The sequence below is a fragment of the Cavia porcellus genome, unplaced genomic scaffold (genome assembly GCF_034190915.1).
Source record: "Cavia porcellus strain 051 isolate PalLab524CR breed Dunkin Hartley unplaced genomic scaffold, mCavPor4.1 scaffold_12, whole genome shotgun sequence".
In the NCBI taxonomy this organism is placed as follows: domain Eukaryota; kingdom Metazoa; phylum Chordata; class Mammalia; order Rodentia; family Caviidae; genus Cavia; species Cavia porcellus.
In genome coordinates this window covers 41,002,412-41,017,181 of record NW_026947495.1, presented here as the reverse complement: position 1 = coordinate 41,017,181, position 14,770 = coordinate 41,002,412, and the positions used below count along the sequence as shown (strand labels likewise).

The 14,770-nt window shown below is 44.6% G+C and overlaps 1 protein-coding gene across 2 annotated transcripts; it reads left to right on the top strand.

Moving 5' to 3' along the window:
• Window positions 1–942: 942 nt before the first annotated feature.
• Rbm43 (RNA binding motif protein 43) lies at window positions 943–13,782 on the top strand. 2 transcript variants are annotated; one of them, XM_063259055.1, is made up of 4 exons: window positions 943–1,076; window positions 8,554–8,761; window positions 10,487–10,575; window positions 11,350–13,782. In XM_063259055.1, the coding sequence occupies exons 1-4, from the start codon at window positions 1,074–1,076 to the stop codon at window positions 12,106–12,108; spliced, it is 1,059 nt and encodes a 352-aa protein (XP_063115125.1). In that variant the 5' UTR covers window positions 943–1,073; the 3' UTR covers window positions 12,109–13,782. The 2 variants fall into 2 exon arrangements, with proteins under 2 accessions (XP_063115125.1, XP_012997938.1); XM_013142484.3 differs by lacking the exon at window positions 943–1,076 and adding an exon at window positions 7,639–7,758.
• The last annotated feature ends 988 nt before the right edge of the window (window positions 13,783–14,770 follow it).

Sequence of the window (14,770 nt, the reverse complement as noted above, 5' to 3'; positions counted from 1 at the left end):
CCTCAGATACCTACAGGGATGACAAAAAGACAAATTTCAGGGTACAAGGGGACCTGGGAGGAGCTCCTCTAGCTCCTTCAGCAGCATAAGAATCTGCCTGGCAAGCCTGAGGTTGTGACTTCCATCCCCATATCAAAAAAAAGAGTGGATAAGGATTAAAATAAGAACTAGATTTTCTCTAAACCTATATGCCTGTATTTTGACAACTGTGTGTGTGTGTTTGTGTGTATCAGTATTCTGCCCATAGCCAGGGGGCAGAGGCCTTCCTATACTCCCAGTTCCTATAGCAAGATCTCACTACCAGGGGACTTCTAGGCATTAGATCACATAGTTGCTCCCCCCTCCGCCTCCTCCCCCCAAGATCTATCACATAGCCTGGTTTTCAAAAGGGGGCCGAAATTCTTAAGAAAATTAAGCGTTGCTTATGGAAATGTTGGCCACAGTCATGTATTTTATTATTGCCAGTCTAGGAGTGGAAAAAATGGTGTATCATGATTTCACCTTATATTTCTTCATTTAGGGTGGAAATTAAACTTCCCATCTGCCATCAATTTGCATTCCTTCATATTTTCCTGACATAATTTGGAAGCTTGTTGTATGTGTGGAGTCCCGTTGTCCCAAGGCCAGGCGGTCGGCACCGCCTGGGGCGGGATGGTTCCTGAGGGAGAGGAGGTGGCCCCCGTGCGGGTGAGGCTGCATGCAGACGTCGGAGGTGCTGAGAGCTGAAGAGAATCCAGATGCCTCTGAGCCAGGAGAGACGTCATCTGGAGGATCCCCAGGGTCCGGCCAGGGAGTCCTCCGGGCCTCTCGCAAACCCTTTCCCGAAGTTGCACAAGCACTGGGCGCATCCGGCCCGCGCTGGCCGCAGCGCTTCCTAGTGGAGGCGGCCGCCGCGGCGCCGGCCAGTGGGGGGAGGCCCCCTCCCCCACACCCCACCCTGCCCCCACTTTAACCCCCCCTTGCACCGCCCCCTCCAGTGCAAGCTCCCGGGGCACGAGCGGCAAAACCGAAACCGAAATCCGCCGGCGAGGTGCGCAGCGCGGGACTCCGCACGCCCCAGCGCGGCCCTCGCCATGGCAAGTCGCTTTCCTGCGGGTCGGGTCGGGGCCGGGAGGGCGCGGGTCCCCGCGGGTCCGGGCGGGGCGGGGCGGGGTGGGGGGCACGCGCAGCCGGCTCCAGGGCCGTCGCCGTGGGCCCGGGCGGCCACCCCTGACCCCCGCCCCGCGGCCGTGACTCAGCTTTCCGGGAAGGGGTCGCTTCCAGGCGGTGTTGGGTTTAACTTGGCTTCTCTGACTTGGAACGAAAGTGGACACATTCCCCAGAAAGGGAGGCCGTGGCTCTTTGGACTTTTTTGGAAGTGAGAACAGGTTCTGAGCAAAGGCGGAGTCAGGAAGGCATAGTGACCCCCACCTCCGCATCTCTCTCTGGCTTTCTGAGACAGGGTCGTTCTGTGAACTTCACACTGGCCTCGAACTCACAGTATAGCGATCCTCCTGCCCCAGCCTCCCCTCCCGGAGTGCTGGAGGCCTGCGCCACCGGGCCTAGTGTGAGAGGTTTGTCTTCTAAGAAGAGTTTAAAAAGCATTTTTGTTTGTCTTTCTCCAGAGACACAAAGGGCTCAGTGTTTTCACCAGCTGCCCTGGCTTGAAAGAGCAGTTAGCAAGTTGAAGATTTAGCCATGCGAGGGTGCACGTGTGTGTTTCCTCCATCAAGCTGTTGACTTGAAAGCCGTGGCAGAGCCCTGTTCTGAAATCCTGGAGTTTTGGATTTGCAAAAGCAGTTTTGAGACGTTTATCTGGAGAATGCAACACCATAGTCAATTAAAATAATTCATGTTGAGAAAAATATAAACAAACGCAGTGACTAAATCATCTAATTACCTCTTCTGGTCTTCATGAATAGGTTTTTTCTTTGTGGCTTTTTGTTTCCTGATACGTTGCCCAGAGGTCTTTTAAAACACAACGTTGTATTAGGTTTGTGTCTGGATGTCCTTCCAATGCCTCATGCAGTCATAGAGGGGTTTTTTTTTTTTTTATCGATGGCGGAATCTACAGTTTGTGTGTGATTGATTCATGTCCCAGTGCTGGGATTAAGGTGTAAGTGCCACACCCACAGGGGTAGCTGCTGTACAATATAAGGGATTGAAAGAATCTTGCCGATCCTCCTTTTTTATTGCTTTTGCTGTCTTCTGCTGCCATGAAGGGTTTGCTGTGTGCACTCTGCCTTGGAGCCGGTGGATAATGGACCGAAACCTCCACAGACTGTGAGCTGAATAAACCTTTCCTCCTTTAACTTTTGGTGTCAGGTGTTTTGTCTCAACAAGGAGAAAAGTAACAAAAAGGTGTCAATATAGGGACAAGTGCCACCCTCTCTCTCTCTGCTAAAGTGCTGTTTTTGTTTAAAGGCCTTGGAAAGACTATCTCCTACTTGTGAATAGGAAAAGCTAGTAATTATCACTGTTGGTAACTGATGTCAGTAAAATTATGTTAGCTATACTTCCGCAAACACGTGAAAGAAAGTTAAGGAACAATACTGGTAGATCATTCAAATAATTCATTAGATGAGTTCTAAAAATTTGTTCCTGCTGGGTATGATGGTACGTCTGTAATCCTCTGTCATTGAGGAGGCTGAGGCAGGAAGACCAGGAGGTCCAGGCCAGACTATGCTGTGCAGTGAATTTTGAGGCCGGCCAGGATTGTGTGGTGAGACTCTGCGGTCAAAGAAACACACAGACACAAAACATTGATAAGTTCCTTTAAAACAAACAAGATTGTGTTCTCACTTTTTAGAATACTGGCTTGGGAAGTTTGTTTGATTTTAAAAATAAACCATGTATAGATATTAAATAAGAAATGACATTTGTATTGACATGGGCATAGAGGTGGAGTAAGATTTTATGAACTGAAATTGATTGAAAGGAACCAACCTGGTATGGCTTGTTAGGACCAAGATGTTAGATTGGGACAAATCTCATGAAATAAATTTTGCTGAAAAATTGAAAACTCTCTTGGATTAATTTTTTCTCTAGGAAGCTGTGAATTACAGTATCTCAGGAAAATTACCATGTCTTATTTGGGGCTAGGATGTGGGAACAGTTTTTAAATCTGATATTTTTTTTTCCTTTTTAAAAATTTTATTTAGAATGTAATAAAAATACAACAGAACAAGAAAAAACAAAGCCAATCGAGAAATTGAGACAATGTAGTGATATTGGTACAGAACTTCAAAGCAGGATACTGGGATAGTAGTAATCGGTAGTACGGTATGTCTCATAATCTTCACAATAGTTGTCCAGTCAATTAGGTATAGTGAAATCAAACTAATAACAGACCATTGTACAACCCATTGAAGGAGAGTATTGAAAAGAGCACAACAATCATTACAAAACATAACAGTGAAAATAGAACGAGGAAATCCCCCTGATTTGCTGTATTGCATATGGTCATCCTCATCCTCCCAAGAGATGCTCAGAACTCTGTCCCCAGTTGCTGACGGGTGGGGGGATGTTTGACTCTAAGCCCCAGCCGGTAGGCTCGTGGGAACAGCTGACTGGTTCTCCTCCTGGCCTGTGCCAGAGGTGCTTATCAAGAAGGCGGGCAAATGGCCTTCTTGTGCAGCCGCCTAAGTCCCAACCTAAATCTGATATATTTTTGTTATTTCACTATACAATCTTCTTTACAAATAATTTTAATGACTTTTGTTTTCTTCCATTAAACAATAACAAATAGCCACTAGATTTTCTTTTCGAGATAGTATCACTATGTAGTATAGTCTGGCTTATATATCCTAGGCTGACCTTGAACTCACAGTAATTCTCCCGTCTCAGGCTCCTGAGTGCTGGAATTACAGGCGTTTCCCACTATTCACGGCACCACTAGATTTTTATTTACTTTATTTTCAGAAGACACTTTGGTTTTGTTGTTTTTGCCATTACTGAGGATTGGATTTAGAACCCACACACTGAGTTACATCTTCAGTCCATTTTTAAATTTTATATTTTGGGGCTGGGGATTTAGCTCAGCGGCATAAGCGCCTGCCTTGCAAGCAGGCAGTCGTGAGTTTGATCCCTGTATGGATAAAAACGAAAAAGACAAAAAAAAAAAAAAATTTATATTTTGAGACAGGGTCTTGCTAGTTGCTAAGTTGCCCAGACAGGGCTCAAACTTGCAGCCTTCTTGACAGCCTCCCAGCCTGCTGGAGTTACCACTGCCTTCTGTTTGTATCATCCTGAGAGATTTTCACCCTTCCATCCCTCCCCCAGCCTCCCCTTCTCTATTTGTTGTAAACTTTTTTTCTTGGCATCTTTGCCTCATCCATTCAGATTTGACCTCAGTCTTTGTCAAGGCCTTTCCTTCATGTAACTTTTTAAAAATTGCTCTACTGGAATTAATTTTACTAATCCTGGATGGCATTTATTGTTATTTTAGACTGTTATCATAGGTAATCTGTGTCCTTCTCAGATGGTGGAGGGTTGGCCTATCTCTTCCTATGACAAAATAGACCTCAACAAACTCTTTTGAAATGATTTATTTACCTGTCTCCTTTTCTTCCTTAAGGGAGTCACCCCTCTCCTTTTTAATAGCGTTAATTCTAAAACTTGTCTAAGCGCTCCATGTGTAGTGATTACTCAGAACATTTTTGTTAGGGATTTTAATTTTAGAGCACAGGGTATATTTTATTTTATTGCCTATATCATCTCTGATACCCAGCATTATTGTCAGGCAAGAACACATGCTTAATTAATACAGTACTTGTTAACTGATACATGAATTGACAATATACCAAATTCTAAGAAATTACGGTGTACATTGTGAGTTTAAAAACACCATTTCAGGGCCTGGTGTAGCTCAGTAGTACAAGCACCCGTCTGGCAAGTGCAAGGTCACGAGTTTGATCCTCAGTACCTAAAGAAAAACAAAGAAAAAAGCCATTTCATCAGAAAGGTACATTTTTGCCACCTCATTTTATAAGCCAGCAGCAGAAATACAGTACCAAAGAGATGAGAAGAGGATGTACTGCCTTGGGCAGTCCTCATGGACTTTAATCATTGTATCAGTCAATGCTTACTAGAGAAACAAATATAACACAAGATATATAAATCTATATGAGTTTATAAGATGGGCTTACAGTGGTCAACCACAGAATCGGATGTGCAGGAGTGCAGAGCGTCTGTCTATACAGTGGAGACCAGAGAGTACAATCCAAGGTCTGGAGCTCCCTGTGGTGTTCCGCGCCAGTATGTGTTAGGAGGTCGATGGGTCTGCGATGGAAGACTGAAGAGCCTGCTCTGCAAGCCCAGATAGCAGGTCAAGTCCTCCCTGAGACTTTTTAAAAATGTTTTGAGACTTTTTTTTAGGTACAATGCTCCTGTGTGTTTGCCCCGAGGTTCCATCCCAGCTACCCTCTGCCGTGTGTCTGTGTGTGTTGCCTTTGCTCCTGTGTGTTTGCCCCGAGGTTCCATCACAGCTAACCCCCTGCGGTGTGTCTGTGTGTGTTGCCTTTGCTCCTGTGAGTTTGCCCTGAGGTTCCATCCCAGCTAACCCCTGCGCTGTGTCTGTGTGTGTTGCCTTTGCTCCTGTGTGTTTGCCCTGAGGTTCCATCCCAGCTAACCCCTGCGCTGTGTCTGTGTGTGTTGCCTTTGCTCCTGTGTGTTTGCCCCGAGGTTCCATCACAGCTAACCCCTGCGCTGTGTGTGTGTGTGTTGCCTTTGCTCCTGTGTGTTTGCCCCGAGGTTCCATCCCAGCTAACCCCTGCGGTGTGTCTGTGTGTGTTACCTTTGCTCCTGTGTGTTTGCCCTGAGGTTCCATCCCAGCTGACCCCCTGCGGTGTGTCTTGTGTGTTGCCTTTGCTCCTGTGTGTTTGCCCCGAGGTTCCATCCCAGCTAACCCCTGCGCTGTGTCTGTGTGTGTTACCTTTGCTCCTGTGTGTTTGCCCTGAGGTTCCATCCCAGCTAACCCCTGCGCTGTGTCTGTGTGTGTTACCTTTGCTCCTGTGTGTTTGCCCCGAGGTTCCATCCCAGCTGCCCCCTGCCGTGTGTCTGTGTATGTTGCCTTTGCTCCTGTGTGTTTGCCGAGGTTCCATCCCGGCTACCCCCTGCGGTGTGTCTGTGTGTGTTGCCTTTGCTCCTGTGTGTTTGCCCTGAGGTTCCATCCCGGCTAACCCCTGCGGTGTGTCTGTGTGTGTTGCCTTTGCTCCTGTGTGTTTGCCCTGAGGTTCCATCCCAGCTAACCCCTGCGCTGTGTCTGTGTGTGTTACCTTTGCTCCTGTGTGTTTGCCCCGAGGTTCCATCCCAGCTGCCCCCTGCCGTGTGTCTGTGTATGTTGCCTTTGCTCCTGTGTGTTTGCCCTGAGGTTCCATCCCGGCTAACCCCCTGCCGTGTGTCTGTGTGTGTTGCCTTTGCTCCTGTGTGTTTGCCCTGAGGTTCCATCCCGGCTACCCCCTGCGGTGTGTCTGTGTGTGTTGCCTTTGCTCCTGTGTGTTTGCCCTGAGGTTCCATCCCGGCTACCCCCTGCGGTGTGTCTGTGTGTGTTGCCTTTGCTCCTGTGTGTTTGCCCTGAGGTTCCATCCCGGCTAACCCCCTGCCGTGTGTCTGTGTGTGTTGCCTTTGCTCCTGTGTGTTTGCCCTGAGGTTCCATCCCGGCTACCCCCTGCGCTGTGTCTGTGTGTGTTGCCTTTGCTCCTGTGTGTTTGCCCTGAGGTTCCATCCCGGCTAACCCCCTGCCGTGTGTCTGTGTGTGTTGCCTTTGCTCCTGTGTGTTTGCCCTGAGGTTCCATCCCGGCTACCCCCTGCCGTGTGTCTGTGTGTGTTGCCTTTGCTCCTGTGTGTTTGCCCCGAGGTTCCATCCCGGCTAACCCCCTGCCGTGTGTCTGTGTGTGTTGCCTTTGCTCCTGTGTGTTTGCCCCGAGGTTCCATCCCGGCTACCCCCTGCGGTGTGTCTGTGTGTGTTGCCTTTGCTCCTGTGTGTTTGCCCTGAGGTTCCATCCCAGCTACCCCCTGCGCTGTGTCTGTGTGTGTTGCCTTTGCTCCTGTGTGTTTGCCCTGAGGTTCCATCCCGGCTAACCCCCTGCCGTGTGTCTGTGTGTGTTGCCTTTGCTCCTGTGTGTTTGCCCTGAGGTTCCATCCCGGCTAACCCCCTGCCGTGTGTCTGTGTGTGTTGCCTTTGCTCCTGTGTGTTTGCCCTGAGGTTCCATCCCAGCTATCTCCTGCGGTGTGTCTGTGTGTTGCCTTTGGTGCGGAGGAGTGAGGCGTGCCTGGGGCAGCTGCAGCCCTTGTTTTATTAACATTTTTCAACTCTTTGGTCTCCCGCCCCCATTCTGATGTGCGGGTTGTCATCTTTGTCCTGCTACCGTCTTGCTTATTCTGGGTTAGTGTGTCCCTCTCTTATCCTTGTATACTTCTCCATCTCTCCTCCTCCTCCCCTCCGTTCCCTCCCCTCTCTCTACTCCTTCCTTTCCCTGCCCCTCATCTTTCTGTTCCTTTTGAGGACAGGATCTTGAGGTCCAGGCAGCTGGGTGGTGAATGCAGTTGCTGTAGAGCGCAGGCTGGCGTGGACCTTTTGCTTCAGCCTCCCAAATACTAGGATTGAAGGCATGTGCCGCCACACTTGGCTGGGTTTATTCCTTTCCATTCACTTTAAAGGTCTCATAGGATGGACAAGACGTTGTGTGTTGAGTCTGTTTCTGGGAGCCCGAAGAAGTGTGCCCATCTCCAGTGGAGTCCGGCCTTAACTGCAGAGTCTTCTAGCCTGCACTCTGGATGGTCTGTAACTATCACTTGGGCCCATGAGACAATTCATCTTTCAGGCTGTTGAGAAAGCTTATGCCTCAATTTGGTGTCATCAACTTGGACTAACTATAGCATTGGGAGAAGCTTATAGGCTGATGTGTCTACATGAGACTGAGAGGCAAATCAAAGCATTTGAGCAGAAACCCTTTAAGTAAATAATTCAAGAAATTTGAAGAGAGAGAACCCAGGGAAGATCTGGCAGTCGGTCCTGTGTGTCAGCATGGTCGGCAGTGAATCTCGCCTCAGATGTGCATGAGAGGTGGGGTTTCATTCACTGCAACCTCTTTTATTGCAAGGGTTTTATTTTTTGTTGATGACCTTTCCTTGAGTCTCACAATATATAAGGGAGATACTTTTCTTATTGGCGTATATACTTTGGACTCTGCAATCCAGAGAGCATGCAGCTACCTCCAAATTACCATGCTTTACTAGTGTCATACTTTTTACATTTTTAAATTTCTGTATCTTAATCTTTTCTTTTGTGACATATTCTATTATTTTTGGCCTTTCTAAAATTAAACATTAACTAATATTTTCCATTTTTTAAAAACTTTTTTTATTTTCCATTTTTTGAAAGCAGATTTTTATATTTGATTCTAGGGTTTGGCTAAAGCTTATGTTACTGCTGGTATGAGACAAAGATCTACTCGTCCTTTCAACGAAGTGTGTCTGTCACCTTTATAGACTAAAACACCCTCTCTCCCGGTACCTGCCATCACCTTTATTAGTCTAATGGTTTTAAATAATTTCCTACTGTTTCTCCTGCAGGCATCAGGCTTGAATGTCAAAGAATGTGAAGCTTCCGAAAGAGCAGTCATAGTTGCTGGCCTTCCTGTTGACCTTTTCGGTGACCAGCAGTTGGCCACATTGGTGAAGAGTTACTTCCAGGATAAGACTCTGGGTGGAGAGGTTGAAGAGGTGATATATCCAACAAGAACCAAGGGAGTGGCGTATGTAATATTCAAAGAAAAAAAAGGTATTTCCAAGTCAGATTTTTGTAATCTTAGGCCTACCTTTTCACTGAAATTAAAATTACATTTGTTAAGTGATAGGACTGTGGGGGACCTGTGGCGGCTGAAAAGATAAGTATGGGGCTGGGGATTTAGCTCAGCCGCATAAGTGCCTGCCTGGAAAGCACGCAGTCATGAGTTCAATCCCTGGTACCAATAAAAAAAAGAAAAAAAAAAAAAAAAACAAGATAAGAGAGAGACATCTCCGATCTCCTGGGGCACAGCATGTCCACCCCGGGATCAGCGATCTCTCTGTGGAACACGTGGAGTGAGGCACATAAGTAGCCTCAGTTTGGGGTGGAACCTAAGGGTGCATTAGGGATGCACAGGTAGCCCATTGGTCTTTGTTTGGTGCCATAGGTAAATTCCTAGGGGTGGGGGAGATGGAGTCACAGGTAAATTCCTAGGGGTGGGGGAGATAGGCACTCCTTGGTTCCTGCTGAGGCTTTTCCACTGCAGTGTCCGGCCTGGGCCAAAACTCTTTCATTAAGCACATCTTGGATCTGGCACTAGGGAGGCTGAGACAGGACTGCCAAGAGTTTGAGGACAGTCTAGGCTACATAATGTGTGCAGGGCCAGCTTGAACTATACAGCAAGACCCTGTCTCAAAAACAAAACAAAAATGAAAACAAAAAAATTACCTTCTGTTTAAGTTATTCATATGATTAATATCATTTAAAGTAGTTTTAAATAATTATTCTAAACTGGTCGAAATTGTACAAGCCTATAATTCCAACCACTGAGTGGGTAGGTGGGTTGTGGCAGAAGTATCAAAAGTTTGAGGCAGGGCTGGGGATTTAGTTCAGCAGCATAAGCGCCTGCCTGGCAAGCTCGAGGTCGTGAGTTCGATCCCCAGTACAAAAAAAAAGTTTGAGGCCAACCTGGGTAATTTAGGGAGACTCTGTTGTGAATTAAAATGAAAACAAAAGAACTGGGAATACAGATCAGTGGTAGAGTGATGCTTGCCTACTATGTGTGAAGTCCTGAATTCAATGTTGAACACCACCAACAAAAGAAAAGAAAAGAAAAGAAGAACTCTTGAATATAAAATGTATAAAAGTGGCCAGTACATTATTAGCAAGAATGTGTGAAAATGGTTCATAATAAAATTGTTAGTGATGAGCGAGTTTGAATACTTTGAATGTGTCTATCGCTTGTCACAGTATTGTAGCACATGTATGAGTGGAGAACAGGTGCTGGGTATAGGTTAGCAGAGAAGTTCGAGGCCTAAGGTCTGGGTTGCATTGGTGTCCAGAAAATGGGGACAGCTGGAGGGTCGGTGAGAGACTGAGCAGGTCAGTCGGTGAATTATAAGGAAAACCGGACAGTGTCACATGCTAGACTCACTGAGGTGAAGCTCCTTGGAACCAGAATTCACAGAGTGCGGACTTGCTTGTTTGTATTCTGTTCATATATATATATATATATATATATATATATATATATATATACACCTGTGTGTGGTTTAAAAAATATGATCAGGGCCATGATAACTTCAGAATGAATTTAAATGTGTTAAGGTAGTGTGAAAAAGTGTATTTGAATGTGGATTTAGAGGAAAATAGAGAAGAAACTTAGGAGTTTCTAAATAACAGAGTTAACACCTATATTTTTAATTAATTCATTATCAGTGTATTATGAACACTTTTGTAAGTGTCACAACCACTTTTGATGCTAGTGTTTCCATGTAGTTGCAAAGAATGTCGTCAGACAAAAGAAATACCCTCTAGCAAAGAAGGCTGGACACACTCAACTCACAGTCTCTCACCTGAGTGAAAAGGTAAGGTTGTGGCAGGTAGAGTGGGGGGCTGAGCCCCATCTCCCTGTGACCTGTTTCCTGTGCGGGGAAACACAAAGCCCTCTCACCCTGGGACTTCTAGGAAGGAAGGTGCAAACTCTCTAACCTGACTCAGTGCAAGGCCAAACCTGTTTCATGAAACTTTTGTTTTTGTATTTCTCTGTGTCCCACTGGATGCCTTTAAAGTGACAGTGAGCTTTGTGCTGTCACTGATGACATCAGGTTTTTACCTAAGGACTGGTTTGGGGAAAAATTAGATGAATATTAAAAAGCAACGAGGAAACATGCTGTACTACAAACATGTACTAATGGAGAAAATAATCTGAAAAAAATTAAAATTCAGAGTGCCTGTATCGATTTCTACACCATATTCTGTAGAAAACACAGGGCTCCATGCACCCATCTGAGGTGTCTGTAACTGGAAGGGGAAGAGGGGGTTGACTCTCCAGCTGCCCCTGTCTGCTGAACCAGAACGGTTTATGGCTGTGGGCTCTGTACAGGGCTTTGCTGTAAAAGCACCGTGTTACCTCTAAAAGGTACTTGCCTGCTTCTGCGTTATGAACTGTGCTGAGGGACAATGCTGTCCAAACTGAGCAGACTGGGCTTCTTGCAGGGGCTGCTAAGGTGCCATCAGGGTCTGATTCAGGGAAACCGCCTCAGAGGCAAGAAAGTGTTAAGAAAAAGAATTTGTTTATGTTGTCTGCTTTGTCAGGCATTGCTGTTTTAATTACTTTTCTTTTTTTTTTTAAATTTTAGGTTTTCAACTCTGTAAAGGCTATCCTTGATCTTTCTGTTTTTCAAAGTCAAGTTGTTTTAGAAAGCCTCATAATGGACCTGAAAAAGAAAATCCCAAATTTAAGCTTCAGTCCTTTGGGACCCAATGGAACAATCTCTGTGGAAGGATCATTTCTGGCCATCAAGAGACTTAATGAGTCGTTGCTATCAAAAGCAAGTTCTCTGTTAGAAAAAAACAAAAATTTTATCAGTGAGGGGAGAAAGTGTAATGTACAGAGCTCCAAAAACAGTCTGCATAGAAGTGATAACTTGGTGGAGACGCTGAGGACCTCGGTACCTGAGACCTCTAGGAGAGGAGAAATGCTTGTGCTCGACACAGATGTTTTCCTTTACCTGAAAGCGAAGTGTAAAATTTATGAAACCACACTCAGCAAATTCCATATTCTAAGTCAAGAGAGGGTGAATGGTGAAGTCACCACCATTTGGCTGAGAAATGCTCAGGTTGATTCTCAGCCAGACACAGTACGGGATGTGAGAAAACTCTTTGAGGAATGGTCCCAGAGTCTTTCTGTTGAGCTCAGAAAAGAGACTTTTACTTTTGGAGGAAAGAAAAACAGCTATAGAACAAATATTGAACACGCATGTGAACTGCTGCGTTCAAAATACCAAAGAGTTCTGATTAACTTTTATAGGACACACATTGACATTATAGGATCATCTTCTGACACATACCAATTTAAAAATGAGGTTATGAAATTAATAAGCCAAAAGGTTAGTTGATAAAATCCCCAGCTATAGTGATGATAGTTGCTTTCTCTCACTGAGTAGTGATTGTGCCATGCATAATGCTAGCTTGATGAACACCATCTCAATTCATCCTTGCTGACCGCCTTTCATTGTGAGTGTGACTACCTTTATGTTGTAGAAGAAGAAACTAGGATTTGAAGAAGTTAAAACTCTTGTCCAAAGTTATTGAGTTGCCAAGGGTTAGGGCTGGGGCTTAACCCAGTCTAACTAACTATAAAGATAATATCTAATTTACTAAAAATTTGAAGACATCTCATTCTCTGAACAACTCCAAATTATTAGGAAAAGAAGTAGCCTTAACTTCAATGTATAAGCACTTTGGGTGATTATTATTATTATTGATAATTTCATAACATTTACAAAGTTTGCATTTACTCCATATAGAATAATGATACTGGGCCTGGGGATTTAGCTCAGGGGCATAAGCGCTTGCCTTGTAAGCAGGCAGTCGTGAGTTTGATCCCCGGTACCGATAAAAAGGAAAAAGACAAAAAAAAAAAAAAAAAAAAAAAGATACTGACAAAAATCACTTGGGAAACTACTCAGTATTTCTAATGCATGTAATGATTACTTGGTTAAACTCATTGCAGGGCTGTTGGGTATATGAGGCATTTTTGTTACTGCTTTTTTTTAGCCTATGTGCTTACATAAAAATGTGAGCTCTTTTTGATATAATTTGAATGAAATCTATAAGATTGCTATAACTGATGCTCCTTCTTTTATGATGTTTTATAAGTTGAAAATACTGTAAATTAATACATTTAATATAGGTGACCTACTGAACACCCTAGCTTAGGAACGTCCACTGTTAAGTATGGGTTGTTTATCCTTGTGATCCAGTGACTGACACAGCTGTGACTGACAGAGCTCTGTGACTCACTGCCGATGCTTGCCGTCACTAGGAACTATCAAACAGCACAATCCTAGCTTGCATAAGCATCGGAACACCAAATTCAAAGTAAAGTTTCTACTGCCTATGTATTGCTTTTGCACCAATAGAAAGTCAAAAATTCACAAAAAAGTTGCCCAGTGTGGTGGTGCATGCTTGTCATCCCAGCACTCAGGAGGCTGAGGCAGGAGGATTGCTGTGAGTTCGAGGCCAAAGTGGGCTATAGCAAGATCTGTTTAAAAAAATTCATAGAAAAATTGAATTGTAGATTGAAAGTAGTCAAGCCAAGAACCATCTGTATTCTTAACATGCATGCATTTATTCACATGCTGTTACTATAGTAATGCAATTATAAAACAACAACAACCAAAAAGAAAATCTCACAATAATTTATTTTAAAATCTGTGCCTCCCTGGAATTTAGCTTCATATTAAATTGATTTTAAGTATTTGAGGCACTCCAGAGCTCTCCCTAACTTAATATATACTAAAATTCTGATACCTATTTGACCTGTCTGCTTACAGAAAATGTTAGTTCTCCTGCTGTAATTACGAGGGATTTTGAAAGAAATCTTTCTGAAAGTAAACAAATATGATTATGATTATCTGAACTGTTTGTATCAGTAAAAAATCACAAGATAAACCTGTCAGTATGCTTTCAGTTTTCCAACTCACCTAAAACTAAAATATGTAAATAATTCTTATTTCCATTGCCTTATAATGTATTTCTGACACCAAAAATATAAGGATCAAAAAGCAGTAATTGACTAATGGTTTTGTTACATCAAACTTAAACACTTGTGCATCAAAGGAGGTGATCAATGGAGTAAAAAAAGAGCCGTTTCCTTCAGTTCAGGCTGCTATTAAAAGAACCCCACTGGGGGATTAAACAGCAGATAATTATTTATCACAGCTCTGGAGCTGTCTAAAGGGTTCAGCCAGCATCGATCCTGGTGAGTGGTCTGTTCCTGGAGAAAGCAAGAAAAAGAAGAAGAGAGAGAACTCTGCCCTGTTTCTCACTCTCAGAAGGGGATGACTGCTATCATAAAGGTTCTACCCTACTGACTTCGTTTCCTCCCTGAGACCCCACCTTCAAATGCTGTCACACTGAGGATTAGAACTTCAGTGTGGCATTGGTGGGAGCCTGCAGACATTTGGTCCATGACATTATTTTTCACCTCCCCAAAACTCACGGCCTTGTCAAGTGCCACGCACACTCATTGCACACTCATTGCACCCCAACAGTTCCAGACATCATCTAATAAGGACTAGTATCCAAAGTGTCATTGAAATCATATGTGAGTGAGACTCGAGTGCAGTTCAGTCTGTTCTAAAAGGGAGGAAAAGAAGGGAAGGAAGAGACAACTGGGTGCAAACTTGCTGAGATCTTAAAGCTTGAAAATAACTTACAGTTTATTCCTCTATATTTCGGCTCTCTGGAGCCACCACATACAAACACTCAGCCAAGAGCAAACCTGCCGTTGACTTGCTCTTGGGTTTCCAGCCTCCAGAACACTATGCGGCACATTTTGGCTGTGTGTGAGCCATCCAGTGTGGTGCTTTGTTGCAGCAGTTGCACAGACTGAGAGACACACAGATCAGTTTGGTAAGCTACAATCCAAGGAGTAGCAAAGGTTGTTGGGAACCCCAGGCGTTGGAAGAGCCAGGAAGGAGGTGTGCCTGCTGACTCCTTGGTGTTTTGGACTTTGGGTTTCCAGAACTGTGAGGGAATGTTTCTGTTGTTTTA